We start from the raw sequence: 15,950 nt of genomic DNA, 5'->3' as shown, positions 1-15,950 counted from the left end.
GAGGAGCATGTAGTCTTTCTGGGGAGCAGACCCACTAATGTCAGAACTATACACTGGTATAGGTTCTCAGGGAGAATTGTTTGGGGGAATCTTGGAATGGAAGTAGGTCAATTATGTCTTTTTGTTGGGGTTAAGATAGATTTTTTTCCCCATGTATCTTTAGTTTATTTCCTGTAAATTAAATAAGAACTTGTATGATGTAAGTAATGGTGTTGTGGTATGAATTAAATTTGAAGCTTCGGGTGTGATCCTAACTTTGTGTTCTTAAATTCCCATGTGTCTTTGAGACAAGTCACTACTTCACTTTATTTCGGGGCATCTTTCCTGTGTTAGGAGAGTTCTGTGTTAGCGTCTCTTAAAGATGTGTAAGAAATCTAGCTTAACTTTTACTACACAGGCAGTATGAATCTGAGGTCGTGTAGGATTTAGTACTAAAGTGCATGCCTGTCAGAAAGTCTCATCTGTGTTCAGGTTAGGAGGGATTGGTTGAGCTGAAACGGCGGTGTTTATTATTCCGGTAAAGCCAGTTCCTTGTTCTTAGCCTTCCTCCCTCAACAGCCACCTCCCTTCTCATCTGCAGGCCTGGATGGCCTAGACCTTGGTGGGAACATCAGGCTGCCCTTGAACTGTACCTCTTAGTACTGGGGTTGTGGTTGTGTAACACCACACCTGGCTGGTTCTTGGTTTTCTTGCCCACCGTATACAACAAGAAATGCTAACCTGTTTGGAGGCTTGTTTTAGGGACATGACTCAGAGCAGTGACTTAGAACAGTGATTGTTAGGTGGAGCCAAGATGACGACCTAAGGCATCCTTAGGACCCAAAGCATATTACAGGACATTGACTGTCACACTGTCAATCACACTTGTCTGAAGGCTTGTTTCAAGGGGTCCATGATAAAGTCTGGGGTATGTGGCAGATTTCAGGTGTTTAGTAAGTTGGGCTCATTGTTAGTTTGTGTCTTTTGTGTGCGTACTTTCTGTGTGTGTGTGTGTGTGTGTGTGTGTGTGTGTGTGTGTGTGTGAGAATAAATGTGTATATATGTGTCTACTTTCTATAGAATTGATGCTTCATGTGTATGACACTTTATCTTTAAGGCTGTTGGCAAATAAACAGTTTGAGCCTTCTGGCTGGAAGTCATACTTTACCTGTAAGGAATAATTTGTTGTACCTGACAAGATGCTTCATGAATGATTTTCCTTGATCCTTGTTAAATACTCTGAGGAGGGTTGTTACACGTTTTACAGAAGTTAGGGGGCTTCTCAAGGATGTACAGTGGTGGTATCTAGATTAGAACTTCTCTGATGCCTGCAGAGCCCTGGCTTATGTGCCTGGCTGCATGTGTCTCCCACAGCCATTTGCTGCACCTACTGTATTTCTGGCCGGTTTGGGACTTCCACATAGGACCTTCCAGGACAGTGCAGGAAGCACCTCAGTGCCGCTGAAAGAGTGAGACCAGAGCAGAGTCTGCACCATGTCTAGGCCCTTATTTGCTCACAGCCATAGCATTTTGTTCTATGACGATTAAGTGCTTATGTGCCAGTTGCTGTTGTGAAAAGAAAGACCACGTACCTGCTGAAATGAAGCGTTGATTCCAGTAGGTGAGACAGTTTGTACAGGAATCATGTAGTAGAGCTGTGAAGAGAAATCAGTATGAGAAAGTGCTATTTTGAAAAAGATGGTTAGGGGGAAAAATCTCATCTGAGCAGACTCTGAAATAAATGGACTGAGAAATAGTTTATATGTCTTTGGAGAGTAATCTAGGCATAAGCAAAAGCAGATTCTGAGCCTTGAGGAGCTTAACACTGTCTGAAGTAGTAAAAACCAGGAAAGGTGAGGTGGGCCCTTCCTGAGGTGGAGGAGGGGCCTGAAGGTTCTGTCCAGGTAGAACTCACAGTGAGCCCAGGATGGCTGCAGGAGCAGATCCAAGCCTAGAAGATGGACGGCTGAGAAGCCAGAGACCTGGGGAAGCTTTGCTTTTCCTGCACACGGAAACTGGTGCCGAAAAGGACCCAGGTCTCTGTTCTAAGACCAGTGCTGTTGCTCACCCCACCGTCCTCCTTCCAGCTCACGTCTAACTTAGGCTTCGATCTAGACGCAGGCATTTGGAGTTCCTTCTGTAGGCAGGCAGAAGTCAGAAGAGTTTGACTTTAATTTGAAAAATGCAGACGACTGACAGCCTCTGGTCCCTCTGTTAACATTGCCTGCCTGTGTATAAGTCCTCTCTCTGCTTTGTCACATGTGAGTGAGTCACTAGGTGGGACCCTGCTGGAGCAAAAGGCACGTTGGCGTGGACACTAGGCTCTGCTCGCACAGCTGGTGTGCGGTCAGGGCTGATACACTGCTCTCGCCACTAGACCCCAGAGCCACACACTACAGGGATGGTCACATTTTCTTGGGCTATTTAAATAAAGAAACTCTGGAAAAATAGAAACCAATGAAGTAACCAAAACCTCTTTTTTAGTGCATGTGTGTAGGAAGAGGGTAAGTATATTTTTTTCTATTGTGGAACCATACAAAAGTACTTAAAAACTATACTTTATAGATTGGACCATAAGAAAAAGAAAGTATTCTGCGATGCATCTTAAATTTAAAAATAACTAGGGCAGGTGGGACAAACCAAATTGTTTTTATTTTGTTTGTTTTTTCAGTAATAAGACCAGGAAGCAAACTGACACAAAGTCGGATCAGGCAGGGGGACTTATTTTTTCACTAGCAATCTAGGGAGAGGGCTGTGAAGGTCAATTCCTAGAGAGGCAGGAGTGGACACAGCTGGTGATGCTGTGGGCATAGAATTTAAGTAAGATTTGGAGGCTCTGACACCCTAAAGTTCTGTATATTTACAAGACAAGATCCAACCGAAAACTCATCCCAGGGAGCACATAGTACAGGGGCTGAAATCAGATTCCTTTGTGTGTGGCTCTGTTCCTCCCCTCCCTTCTCCTTTCTCCTTATTTGCAAAATCTTGGGATTGCTAGAAAGGAAAGGACCAATATACTTAGCACTTAGTTTTGGAAAAGATGCATCTTACAAAATACTCTTAAAAAACAAAACAACTAAAACCAAAACATATCAAGACTTGGTTTGCACCTGTAATCTCAGAATTTGGGAGGCTGAGGCAGGAGGATGGGCCTGAATTTGAGGCCTGCAGTGTGAGACTGTCTCAAAATGAGACAGCCAGACAGCCAACCAACCAAAAGCCCCAAAGGCTAGCCATTGTGGAAGCAGGAGGATCACTAGTTCAAGACTATCCTTGGCCATATACCGAATTTGAGACCAGCCTGGACTATATGAGACCCTGTGTGTTATATAGAAATCGTCTTCCTGTTATTAAAAAGAAATCCAGTAACATGGGTAAAAATAGAATGGGTACTATTTGACTAGTGATTTTCTGGAGCAAACGTTTCTGCCCTGAGCTGCTGCCACCAAGAGGAACGCAGCAGCTCAAAACCAGCATTGAAAGTGGCAAGGCTTGGGCGTGGCTTCCTGGCAGCACGCCGCTGGGTGTCCTCAGGTACCTGTGGAAAAACAGACCCTGCTGTGGACCTCACAAGGCCACTGTTGTAGCCTGTCATCGTATGGTGTCTTCATTATGTTGCCGCTTGCGTGGCCTGGCTCAGAGGAGTTCAAGGAAAAGTTGCTGTCCAGGTCTAAGTAATTACTAACTATTACTTCATTACTAAGTAATGGAGCCTTTCAGGCTCCCCACGTAGCCTGTTTGAGTTACTGAGTTTCTTTAGGATCTCTCTGTGGACCACACAGGTTGATTTCTTTCTTTCTTCCTTTCTTCCTTTCTTTCTTCCTTCCTTCCTTCCTTTCTTTCTTTCTTTCTTTTTTTTTTTTTTTTTGAGACGCTGTAGTATTTCCTCCTCAGAGAGACAGATCTCTTATTTCTAGGCTTTGGTGTTCTCCTTGTAAAACAAGTGTGTTGGATCAGAAAGTCTTTACATACATATGGATGGTTCTTTCTCAGCTTGCATATTCTTTAGCTGTTCTTCTCTTTGACGTGGTGCCTTCTAAACTAGGAGCGTGACTCCGTAGGTAAGGTGGGATATGTTTTGCTACCACATGTATGTGTACAGGTACAGAGCCCCGAGGGCAGAGAGGAAGTAGTGAACCAGTCTGGGCTCTAATTTCCCATGTAAGCCAGGAGCAGGAGCAGAGGGAGAGAGGTTGTGGCAGATGTTAGAGTGTGCTGTGGAGTAGGTGGGTAGCCTGGGGCACTGCCCTCCGCCTAACTTTCCTGAGATCAGGAGAGAACTGTGGAGATCATCTGTACTACCATCATCCTTCTGTCTTGGCGAGGAATTCCCTGGCAGTTTACTTCTGGGTAAGGCCTGGAGCTCTCTTCTCAGTAGTTTTCAAAGTGCAATGGTATCATTCTCACAGTTCTTGCTTACATGTAAAATGCTTATTTATATGGGTTATTTATTGTGTGACAGTTTCATAATGTTTACAATGTATGTTGATCATTTCTATCCCACTCTCCTTCTCCATGGACACTCCTGAGCATGCCCCCTTTCACTGCCGTGTCCCCCTCTTCCCCTCTCTCTCTTAAATTAGTGCTGCTTGCTGGAATAGTGACTGCTCTTGTTGCCTTGACCTTGTGCAGGAAATCATGTTGCAGTGAGTTCATGAGTGCGGCCTTCATAGACGCTTTCCCCCCCACCCCCAGTAACCAGTTTAATTAACCTAAGCAGTAAAGAACAAAGATTTTCAAATATTTTTATTTAACCAGAAATCTTGTTCTAACCAAGTACACCTGATTTTCAGAAGTAGCTAGTTTGTTTGCCCTTTGCCTTTTGATTAGTGTGTGATATTCCTGGTCCCTGTGTTCTGAATGGCCCGAGGCCATGCGCTGTACCACCAGCACCTGTAGAACTAGGAACTTCCTCCAAAACAAAAGGAAACATAAGGAAGCAGTTTGTGTAATCTGTGATCACAGACACCACTAAGCAGATTGGAGCCTGCAGGCCTTTGACCCAGTTCCCAGTCTGTTCTGTGCCACACACAGCTTGGCCAGGCTGGCCACCCTCTTCAGAATGCTCTTTACAGGAGTTTTCTCTAGAGGAAGAAGTTTTGTTTTGTTTAAAACACCTCAGAATCGACCAAGTCCATAGTCACCGTGCCTTCTGTCTTTCCTATTTTAGGAATTACAAAGGTTTGCATACCAACTGACCACTGAGAGAGAACTGTGGTAGATGCACAAGAGAGTAATATCTCTGACTACATTCTGTAAATATTTCCTTCTCTCAGTAGGTCCTCTCAAAAGGCAGCTAGAGTGAACTTTTCTCTACCTCTGTAATACAGTTGAGGCCCACAGAAGTCACATGACTTTTTCATGGCCTCACAGAAAGATAATTGCAAAGTAAGAAATAGAGTTCCTGCTCTTTTGATGGGTGGTGGTACTGGGGGTTGAACCTGTGGTCTCACAGTTGCTAGGCATGTGTTCTGCATTGAGGTACTCTCCAGCCTGAACTAGTTTTAACTTGTAAGAGTTGCCATATAGAGATAGAAAGGAGAAAAAGGGGTATGTTGTTTTCCTGCTAGTATATGTTAATACAGTGGGGGAGAGTCACTCCAACAAGTGGTCTGAGAAATTTCACCCTAGGGGACCTCCATTTAGGTCAAGACTGTAAACAAAAAAGGAAAAGAATTTCAGAATGCGGATGGAGCAGAGTTAGTATTTGTTCCCTCCTGTCTGGAGAATATCTGTTATAGGAGTGCTTTTAGTTCTGAATGAGTGAAGTTACAAAGTATGGCAGCAGGAGTAAACGGACAAATAGTGAGTAGCAGATAGAAGAAGCAACAGACAGCAAAACACGGAATCAGATGCTCACAATGTCCCCCAGAAACGGTTGGCCTAGCCTCATGGAGTCCCGCAGAAATTGACTGGGGAAATTGAGGCAGGCAGCTGGAGTCCTGATTGAGCTTTTCTCCTGGGATGTGTTACTGACTAGGGTCTTGATTGGATTCATTTTCTCTGCTAGTTAAAGAAGAATTAAAAGGCAGGAAAAACTCAAGCGCAGCAATTAGCAGCAACGGGAGAAATCTCAGACTCTGCAGTTAGCATCAGTGGGTGAAGAAAGGTGTTTGTTAGGGGTGAGGAGAAACACAGCAAAGCTCACAGAGAGAAAGGCCCTCTATGCAACAGAGGGAGTTCTCAGGACTTAGAAATCTTTCTTGAGACTGGAGTTATTAAGGATCTCTGAGATATCTTTTTTTCTTAGTTTAGGGTTGGTCAGTTTGAACAAAGACAGGGTGGCTGATAGGCCCACAACTTTGACAGAAACATGGCCTGATCCAGACTTGAATGGTCCAGCAGTCCATCACCACAGGGCCAGACTCGCAGGAAAAAACTACATGGGGCTTTGCTGCCGGGTCAGTCATCTTGGAGAGGAAGAAGCCAGCCATCTTGGAAGTTCACCATCTTTATTACCTAGTTATGGCCCCTCTCCCCGTGGTCTTCATGTCAGGGACTCCACAGATGAGCTTCCAGTCAGAGCATTCTCCATGGATGAGCTTCCTATTCCCATTGCAGACATTTTTTTATGTCATAGACAGTAGTGACCTCTGTGGGAAATGTTCACCTCTTAGCTGTTTGCAAGGACATAGTGTTTTTACTCTAGCTGTTGTATTGTTCTCTCCTCCCCAGGTTACAGAGTCAGAGGCCAGCCTGTCTCTGGACAAGAAGCCCTAGATTCACTTGAAACAAACATGCTAGAGAGGGGCTCTCATCCTTCCTAATGCTGGGACCTTTAATACAGTTCTGCATGTGTGGTGACCCCCACCCATAACATTATTGTCATTGCCACCTCAAAACTGTAATTTTGATGCTGTTATGAACCATAATGTAAATATCTGTTTTCTGATGGTCTTAGGTGACCCTTGTGAAAGGATCATTCGACCCCCAAAGGGGTTGCAGCCCCCAGGTTGAGAACTGCTGTGTTTGAGTCTGGAATAGGAGGGCCTCGCAGGCTCCCAGAGTTAACAAGCTGACACAGCACATGACAGTTTAGCTGTGTAATGTTCATTACAGTTGTGAGTTTCTGAAGAGAACTTGAGAGATAACATCTGTTAACAGCAGGCATCTCTATGATTTTGTGGCTGTTGACATTTCTCAAAGGATGTAGTTTACCAGGTTAGATGATTGTTGTTGCAAAAACAAGCTCTTACCATAAAGTGAAGAAAAGGTACTTTATTCTAGAGCCAAATATTAGTGACTGTGTGGCCCAGGAACACATGTTTATGTTGCCCCAAGTACAGTGTTCCTTGTGGAAGCAGTGTCATGAAGTTTTATGGTTTTACAGAACAAAAGAAGCCACAAATCAAGGCAAGTTTAAGATATATTGGTGGATACATCAGGGAGGCAGTTACATTAAGATGGGGAAGCTTGTCTGCAGGCCTCACATTCTATCTGATGATACTCTTCGCTTTTGGGTTGGTGGATGCTAGTGATCTGCTACATTAATAGATTCCAAAATGTTTTTATATAGTAGTCACATGATGTTAGTTCCTACACAGAGGTGGATAAGGAATGGCTGTTCAGGGACCTAAAGGTAGCCTGCGATAAGGTGGTTAGCCTCTGGACCTGCAACATTCCAACCTCTCTATGTCACTGCAGTTCTAATCAGTGTATCAGCCATTGTAGACACAGATTTTTTTTTTTCCGGGAATTCCCCTTGACTAAATTAAGCAGTGTTTACAAATTACGTTTTAAAATTAAGTAAAAAGTTAACTGGGAGTGGTGGCACATTCCCAACACTTGGGAAGCAGAGAAAGGCAGATCTCTGTGAGTTCAAGACTAGCCTGGTGTACATAGAGTTCCAGGCCAGCCAGAGATGCATAGTAAGACCTTGTCTGAAAAAAAAAAAAAAAAAGTAAAAATATATGAGCTGGCTTGCTTCTCTTAAAGAATTATCTTTTGTGAACAAAAGTATAAAGTGGTTTGGAGGGGCCTTGTTCAGGTTTGCTTGAGAGAGGTGAGCTGATATGGGCAAAGCCAATGATTACATGCATTCTGGCCCAAAGCATGCATGATTCATTTGTTGTTTTTAAAACCTGCATTTGAAGTAAGAGGATTTTATCATCTTAGTGGTTGTGTTGGAAGCTTTGACTCTAAAACCAGCAGGAAATGCAGAGTAGACCTTAGGGCTTCTTCCCTTTCCAGTCTCTTACAGACTCTGGTTTTCTCTCTTGCTCAGTGTAGATGGGATGACTAGGCTGTAGGGCAGGACACACACCTCCTTGAAGGATAATTGTGTGCTTGACATTTCTGAGTTTGGAGGCCTGTGTGTGTTGTAGGGACTGTTGGGTCATATTTATCCTGCAGCTGTGTTTTCAAGTGTCTGCTGCTTGAGTAGTTACAGCCAAAGATCTATTCCTGTGCTAAAGCCAGAATACAGCAGGCTGACTAACTTTCTCCAGAAGCAAGCCAAGTACTTAGGGAAGGGGGCAGGGATCCCATGAGAATTGTTCGTCTCCTTTTGGATATTCATTACTGGAATAAATTCTAGTGTTCCATATAAAGAGAGCCTTAAGGCTTAGAGTATACAAGCCCAGGCCTATATATTAGCTCTCTGACCTGCTGTTAGTGTTGTCTTCTAGGGATAATAAGACTATGCCTCCCCATCTTACACAATTCTTGTGGGAGCCAAATAGTGTGATTTGTGCAGAAGCACCCCCCCCATATCAGGCAGCACTTTGACTGTTTTAGTTTACTCTCATCAATGGCAAACATGAATAAACCATCCTTAGCATAGTTTCCCAAGGTGTCAGAATTGCACACCCACATTTAGAGTTAAAAAGAAACTCAGGGACGTGACGCCAGTTATTTTTCACTCACAGGTGGCTCATAGGCTCATGTGTGTGACTTATGTATAATTGAGGATATTTACCAAGAATGTACCTAAAACATGTGTAGAACTCAGTCATTGGAAGACAAGATTTTAGAGGGGCCAGAGAGATGGCTTAGAGGGTAAAGGTACTTACCATCAAGCCCGATGACCTGAGTTCGATCTTTGGAACCCACATAGTGGAAGTAGGGAACCAACTTTGCTCAATTTTCCTCTGACCTCTAACACATGGCATGTGCATTCTCCTCCCCCAAAATAAGCAAATGTAATTTTTGAAAGAGCTGGGGAGATGGCTCAATGGATAAGAGTTCTTGTTCTGCAAGCATAAGAACCTGACTTTGGATCCCCACCATCCAGATTAAAAAAAAAAAAAAAAAAGTAAAACAAACAAAACAAAAAACTGGCAAGGCTATGTTTGCTATAACCCCAACATTAGAGGGTGGAGACAGGTATAACTCACTGGCTAGGCATCCTAGCCAAAATGGAGCTTCCATGGTTCCGTGAGAGAACAAGATGGAGAATGGGAGTGTAGATCTGAGGTCTTGCTCTGGCCTCTGTATGGCTGCATGTACACATACAGGCTTGTACAGCTATACACTCGGGCATGTATATGTCTCACACACACAGAGCAAAATATTTGGGCAGATGTTTCATAAAAGAAGAAACACTAATATTAAGTAAGTACATTTTAAAAATACCCACATGTTAGTCAATAGAGAAATACAAATTAAGATTACAAGAGACCACTTACTGCTTGTTAGATTGGCCCAAAACAGTTCTAAGTGGGTCAGAATGCAGAGCAATGAGAATCCCAAACAGTGCTAGTGAGAACCTAAACTTGCATAGCTAATTTGGAAAACAATTTGGCAGTTTCTTACAAAGTAAAGATAAACTCACTAAAAGAACCATCAATTATATGGCCCAGGTTTGATATAAGATAAATGAAAGTGTGGCCACAGATGTTGCTCAGAGGTTCATTATTGCAGGTTTATTTTTAAGAATAAATTATGGGGAGCAGTGTAAATGGAAGTCCATTGAGTTCAGCAAACTGTGTTATATTCTCTGGGTTTCCACACTGTTATTGCTGATTGTACAAGTGAGTGCATGACAGTGTTCCCGGGACCTGGATGAATCAGTGTTCTGCCATAGCAAGGAGGAAGACTCAGAAGAGTTTGTACTATGTGTATGCTCTACCTGAAGTTGTTGGACAGCAAAGCTGTCCTTGTGGTACTGAACTACAGCCAGAAGATAGCATTGGATCCCTGGGGACTAGAGTTACAGATGCTTGTGAGCTGCCTTGTGGGTGCTGGGAATCAGCTCCAGCATGAAATTCTTGGGGAAATTCCCATTTCTTTGGGACCCATTGTTTCACTAGTCCTTGACAGTCAGGTTGAGAGACACATGTGTGTCTTTAGAGTATCTTTATTTCTGCCAGGCCTGTTACACTAGCAGAAATACTTTATAGGTCTCCAGGACTCGAATAAGGGAGATATTTGATTGTGATGAACAGGGGACATTTGGGTTGAGTATAGTATTTTCCTTATCTTTCCTGTAATAATAATTACTTTATATTTGTTGATTATTGTTTTTATTATTACTTCAAATTGGTGTTTTTTATTTTTATATGCTATACCTCAAAAAGAAAAAATCATGAACAAGTGAATAACTGCTGTGCTAGGAATATGATTAGGTAAAAAGTGGGTCTTCCCGTGGTAGGTCACAGTCTGTAGACGTGGTGGAGAAAGACAGTTGAGAGATAAGAGCCAGGGAGGGAAGTACTGAGGCCCCACTGAAGTGCTTTGTCACTTGCTGCCCCATGAAGGAGCCTTGAGTTTAGCTTGGTGAGTGAACAGAAGTCAGTGTGGACAGGGAGGGCATTCCAGGTCCAGGCTCGCGGAGGTGAAACTGCATCTTGTGTTTTGTGAACAGGAAGAACCTGGTATTGTGCAGTTTAGTTGGATGCAGGTTGGCACAGAGATAGAAGGTGAAATGTTCTTCACATTTGCTTATCCCTCCTCTGATGGAAGATGATCCTGCCTTCCTTTTTGGGTTCTTTCCATTTTGTCTAAAAACAAACAAGCACCAAAAACAACAGAATAACAGCTTCCAAGGAGGAGAAACTGACTAAGTTTCTCCAGAGTGGCTTCTGCTACACAGGTAACTTAAGGACACACTTGAGCTTCTGTGCACTACAGGACAATCAGGAAAGCCTTTGATTGACAGCCATGTGCAAAAATGACACACTTAGATAGGTGTGACTTGGATCTTTAAGGAAAGATGGGTTCCTTAGTACCAAGATGGACAATTTCCAAGTCTCTTCTACATTTCAGTTTGGAAAGACACAGACCTGCAGACTGGTTCAAGTAATCATATCTGCAATTCTTTTTTATAATGTATTTTACTTAATTCTTTGAGCATTTCATATATACATATGATTTATTTTGATTATATTCGCTCCATGCTTCCCCTAGTTTCTTATTTTAAATTTATTTAGTTGTGTGTGTGTGTGTGTGTGTGTGTGTGTGTGTGTGTGTGTGCGCGCTATGTATGAGGTGCTAATGGTGGATGGAAGAGAGTGTCAGGTTCCCTGGAGGAGGTTTGGGAATTGAACTCAGGTTCTGTTGAAGACCAGCCAGTGTTCATAACCATTGAACCATCTCTCCAGCCTGTCTCCCAGCTTCATATTCCTTGCCCTTTTTAAAAATAACTGACCAAGTCCAGTTTGTCTTTCTCATGTACTCATGGGTGTGGGACCATCTACCCAGTGCCACACCATTTAAAAGTAAATGGCCTTGCCAGGTGGTGGTGGCACAGGCCTTTAATCCTAGCACTTGGGAGGCAGAGCCAGGCAGATCTCTGTGAGTTCGAGGCCAGCCTGGTCTACAGAACAAGATCCAGGCCATGCACCAAAACTACACAGGGAAATTCTGTCTTGAAAAAACCAAATAAATAAATAAGTAAATAAATAAATAGACGGCCTCTCCTTTCCCCAGTATGGAAACTCCTGAGTATCACTCGTAGTCATAAATAAATAAGTAAATAAATGAATGAATAAATAAATAGGCGACCTCTCCTTCCCCCAGTATGGAAGCTCCTGAGTATCACTGTTGGTCCTTGGAGTGAGGTAGCAGAGATGACAGTGAACAGAAGGACTCCAGTTCATGACAGAGCTGTCGGGAGGCCTGCTCTCCAACCCAGTGTTTCTTGTGTATTGCAGGCTATGGAGTTTGAGGGCTGGATGGACACCCTGTTCCTTCTGCAGTTCACCCTCTCCTGTGTGATGGGGTAAGCCTTTAGACCTTCCTAGAGATCTAAATCTAGCAGATCATTTCCTAGAGAAGCAGGTGTCAGAAAGTTGTTGTAGAGTTCTTCTCCCTTGTTTCTGAGTGTCTTGTTCAGTTTCCTGAGGGTGTCACGTTCTAGATCCCCTGGGAATGTGCTGAACTGATGATCCAAGCCACACATAGAAGGATGGAGAAATGAAATGTACATTTATTATTATTTGTCCACCATCCCACTGTCTGATAACAACCATTCTATTTCCATTTGTATTGTTTCCTTTTCCTCAACATTGACATCTAACGTATGTCATTGTCCCTCACCTGTAAGAAAGAAGGCTCAGAGCTTAAGTGATTATCTAAGTTTGCATGGCTAGTGGTTGGCCGTGGTGGCATTTCAGTTTGGGGCACTTGACTTCTGTGTAGAAGGGGAGAGGGTCTCTGCATTTCCCAGGTGTGTTTCCCTTAGCTGGTCAGTTTGGTTGTAGCTCGGGACTTGACATGCACACAGTAAGGCAGTGCTTCAGAAGCTGCAGTGATCTGGGCATTACAAATGTTGTTGGGTAGTTGTTGAGCAGACCCACCACCCTCCTAAATTCTCATGTGGTTTTCTTCCATGATTGAGAATCTGTCTTGCCTTCATCCTGGCTCTTGAGTCACTTTATCCTAGTAGCAAGTGCCCAGATGCCAGAGGCCCCTGAGCCCGAGCATCCTCTCTGACTTGTGTGAGTTAGCAGGAAGGATGTTCTCTACAGAATCCTCGTCATTGTAAATGAGATGTTCCTGGTTTTGGTAGCAGTAAAAACACCTGGCTAGAAAATAGACATGTGTTTCACCTGAGTGCAGTTTCTAAGATCTGAAGCTATGGAGAGGCACAGAGATCTCTCTCAGTTGCTCAGAGCCTGCATGACTGGCACTGGTTGTTTCTCTTGGTGAAGGATGGTGGGAAAGTAAGCTCTAGCCTGTAACAGACCCTTTTCTTCTCTGCCCTAGGTTTATCTTGATGTATGCTACAGTACTCTGCACTCAGTATAATTCTGCCCTTACCACAACAATAGTTGGCTGCATTAAGGTGAGATGAGATAACAATACTGTTTCTTTTCGGAATCTGCTTTATTTAAATGTTCCTCTAACTTAAATACCTGGGGGCCAGTGAGATGGCCTAGTTGGTAAAAATGCTTGATGCCAAATATGACAACCTGAGTATAGTTTCTAGAACCTACATGGTGAAAGGCAAGGATTGACCTAGCAAGTTGTCCTCTGACCTCTGTTTACATACTGTGGGATAAGTCCTTACCAAAATAAATAAGCAAAAACTGTTTAAATTTTTTTAAATTAAAATTTGGCTATGGGGCCAACAAGATGGCCTAGCAGGTAATATCACTTGCTGTCTAAACCTGATGGCCTGAGTTTGATTTTTAGAGTTCATGTCAAAGTGGAAGGAGAGAACTGACTCCACATAATTGTTGTCTAACTGCATGTGTGCCCCTCTCCTATCATCTACACAAAAATAACAATCAAATAAAATTTAAAAGTAATCTGTCAGTAACCCTAAGTCTCAGCCTTCTTCCTGTGTGCCAGCATACTAGCTTGGCACCCTGTGGTTGTCATTTCTAAACTAGGTTATAAGAACTTAGGAAGGGCATGGCCTCTACTTGAAAAAGTGTGGGAAAAGTCAAAGCCATTAGCTACTGTGGAAGAAGAAAGAGAAGTAGACTGCTTCCTGACAGAGTGATAGCCCTACCCCTTCAGCCCCCAGTGAGAGCGGTTGCTCTGAGTGCTGCCTGTCCTTGTGAGGTGAAGCCTGCCAGAAGCTAATCAAGGGAGTTTCCTGTCTGAGCCAACCCTCACATGGCCTGACATTTCCCATGATGTCTTTCCTCCTGTTCCATTTTGCTTGAAGAATCGTCTGTCTTCAGGCAGAAAAGCCAAATGTACTTGAGCATTGAGTGAATGCTCATCAAAACCTGGGGCCTCTTTTATCAGACTTAGGGACTCTAGTTCTTCAGGTTTAGGAATGCCCCCTGCTCAGATTCCTCAGCAATCAACAGAGTGGGCTTGCTTTCTAAAAGCGGCTAGACCAAGAGAGGTGATCTGAGACCATTTTGGAAAAGGAAGGCAGTTGCCATGCTTGTCAGTCAGCAGTGAGGGAAGAGAAAACAAAGGGGGAGTCTTGGCTGTCTTTAGAGCTCCCTCTGTACCCCAGTGGAATGGGCACTGACCTTAGGAGAAACTGGAGGGGTTAGAACTCCTGAACATTCGGAGCTCCCCATCATGGAGTCAGAGTTTGACATGATTAGTTCTAAATGCTTCACAAAGGGCATTTCAGTATGAAGACAATTTCAATATTGGTTTACTATGGTTTGTACCCGCCCCCATGCTGGGGATCAAACATGCCAGGGAAGTGCTGCATTCCCCAATCCTAGCCTTGAACACACAGCCTCAGTTTTGTCTCACAGGCTTATCTAGGAGAGTCTGGGTACTAAGAATGTGACATTCCCAGCTCATGGCAGTTTACTAGCCAGGAAGGGGAGGAGCTCAGCAAATGGGGATTGACTTACTGTGTGAAAAGGAGAGAAATTGGGGAGACATCAAATGGTTGAAGCTCTAGAAAGCTGTATTCTGCTTTTGTAGTCTGAGGATAATTAAGGACTCAGAATATATTTGTACTTGGGAGTCAGGGAAATGGAATTTAAAAATAATCTTTGCCTTTTATTTTTAATTGTTTTGAAATTAAAGTATAATTATATCATTCCTCCCTTCCTTTTCTCCCCTAGACCCCTTCCTTCCACCTTGTACCCTCTCAAACTGAAAGACAGTGGCTTTTTTCCTTTGTTATTGTTTTACACACATAATACACACACACACACACACACACACACACACACACACGTACACTGTCTCACATGTAAATAAATACATAAATACAACTTTATCAGTCTACTTAATGTGACTTATATATGTAGTATCCCAGGGATGACCACTTGGTATTGGATAACAAATTGAGGAATTCATCCCTGGGAAATACCATTGCCTTTAGTTCTTTGTCTGGGGTGGGGAATGAGATTTCCCTCCCATTGAGTGGGCCTTAAGTCCAATTAGATAGCTGTTGGTTACTGCAAAGATTTGAGTGCCACTCTGGCAACCTCTAAGAGCTTGCCATGCTGAGCATTGTGTATTATCAAGTAGAACTGATTTTTAAAATGTTCTTTGTGTGTGTGCATGTGCTTGCATGCACACACATATCTTAGGGCACCTCTAGAGATCAAAGGACAGCTTTTGGGAAGTCAGTTCTGTCCTACCATTTGGGTTCTAAGGATTGGACTTAAGTCATAAGTAAGCTGCTGAGTCATTTCACTGGTCTACTACAAGTGATTTTAAGTATAATAGTTTGAAATGACTTATATTTTTTGTTTTATTTTGTTTTTTGAGACAGGGTCTGTCTTTGTAGTCCTGCCTCTCCTGGAGCTCCCTATGTAAACCAGTCTGGCTTCAAACTCACAGAGATCCTTCTGCCTCTGCCTCTTGAGTGCAGGGATTAAAGATGCGCACCACCATACCTGGCCCTACTTCTTGTTTTTTTAATTTAAGATATCCAGGAAAAGTCCTCAAAAGACATTCTGTATTGGTCAAGTCTCCATCTTCCCTTTCAGTTTTAAAAGAAGGAAATGCTTGTAGTTAAGCGACCTTCTATACTCTCCCTTCACAAGTCAACAGTTAGCCTAATGGGAGAAAAATATCATGTTGGCCACACCAGGAGGCAGAGCAAGTTTGAGGATGTGTAGTACTCTTCATGTAGGCAAGTGTTTATCTTTGGG

At 43.2% G+C, this 15,950-nt stretch overlaps 1 protein-coding gene across 2 annotated transcripts in view; it reads left to right on the top strand.

Moving 5' to 3' along the window:
- The window catches only part of Slc35d1 (solute carrier family 35 member D1), a 46,708-nt gene that overhangs the window by 13,991 nt on the left and 16,767 nt on the right, over positions 1–15,950 (top strand). For both annotated transcript variants that reach the window (XM_036178381.1, XM_036178380.1), the window contains 2 exons: positions 12,072–12,139; positions 13,126–13,204. In XM_036178381.1, the coding sequence (XP_036034274.1) occupies positions 12,072–12,139; positions 13,126–13,204 (147 nt within the window). The remainder of the gene's footprint in view (positions 1–12,071; positions 12,140–13,125; positions 13,205–15,950) is intronic.

Source organism: Onychomys torridus, chromosome 2 (genome assembly GCF_903995425.1).
Source record: "Onychomys torridus chromosome 2, mOncTor1.1, whole genome shotgun sequence".
Classification (NCBI taxonomy): Eukaryota; Metazoa; Chordata; class Mammalia; order Rodentia; family Cricetidae; genus Onychomys; species Onychomys torridus.
The sequence above is the reverse complement of the archived record's forward strand: the minus strand, read 5'-3'. Positions and strand labels throughout refer to the sequence as shown.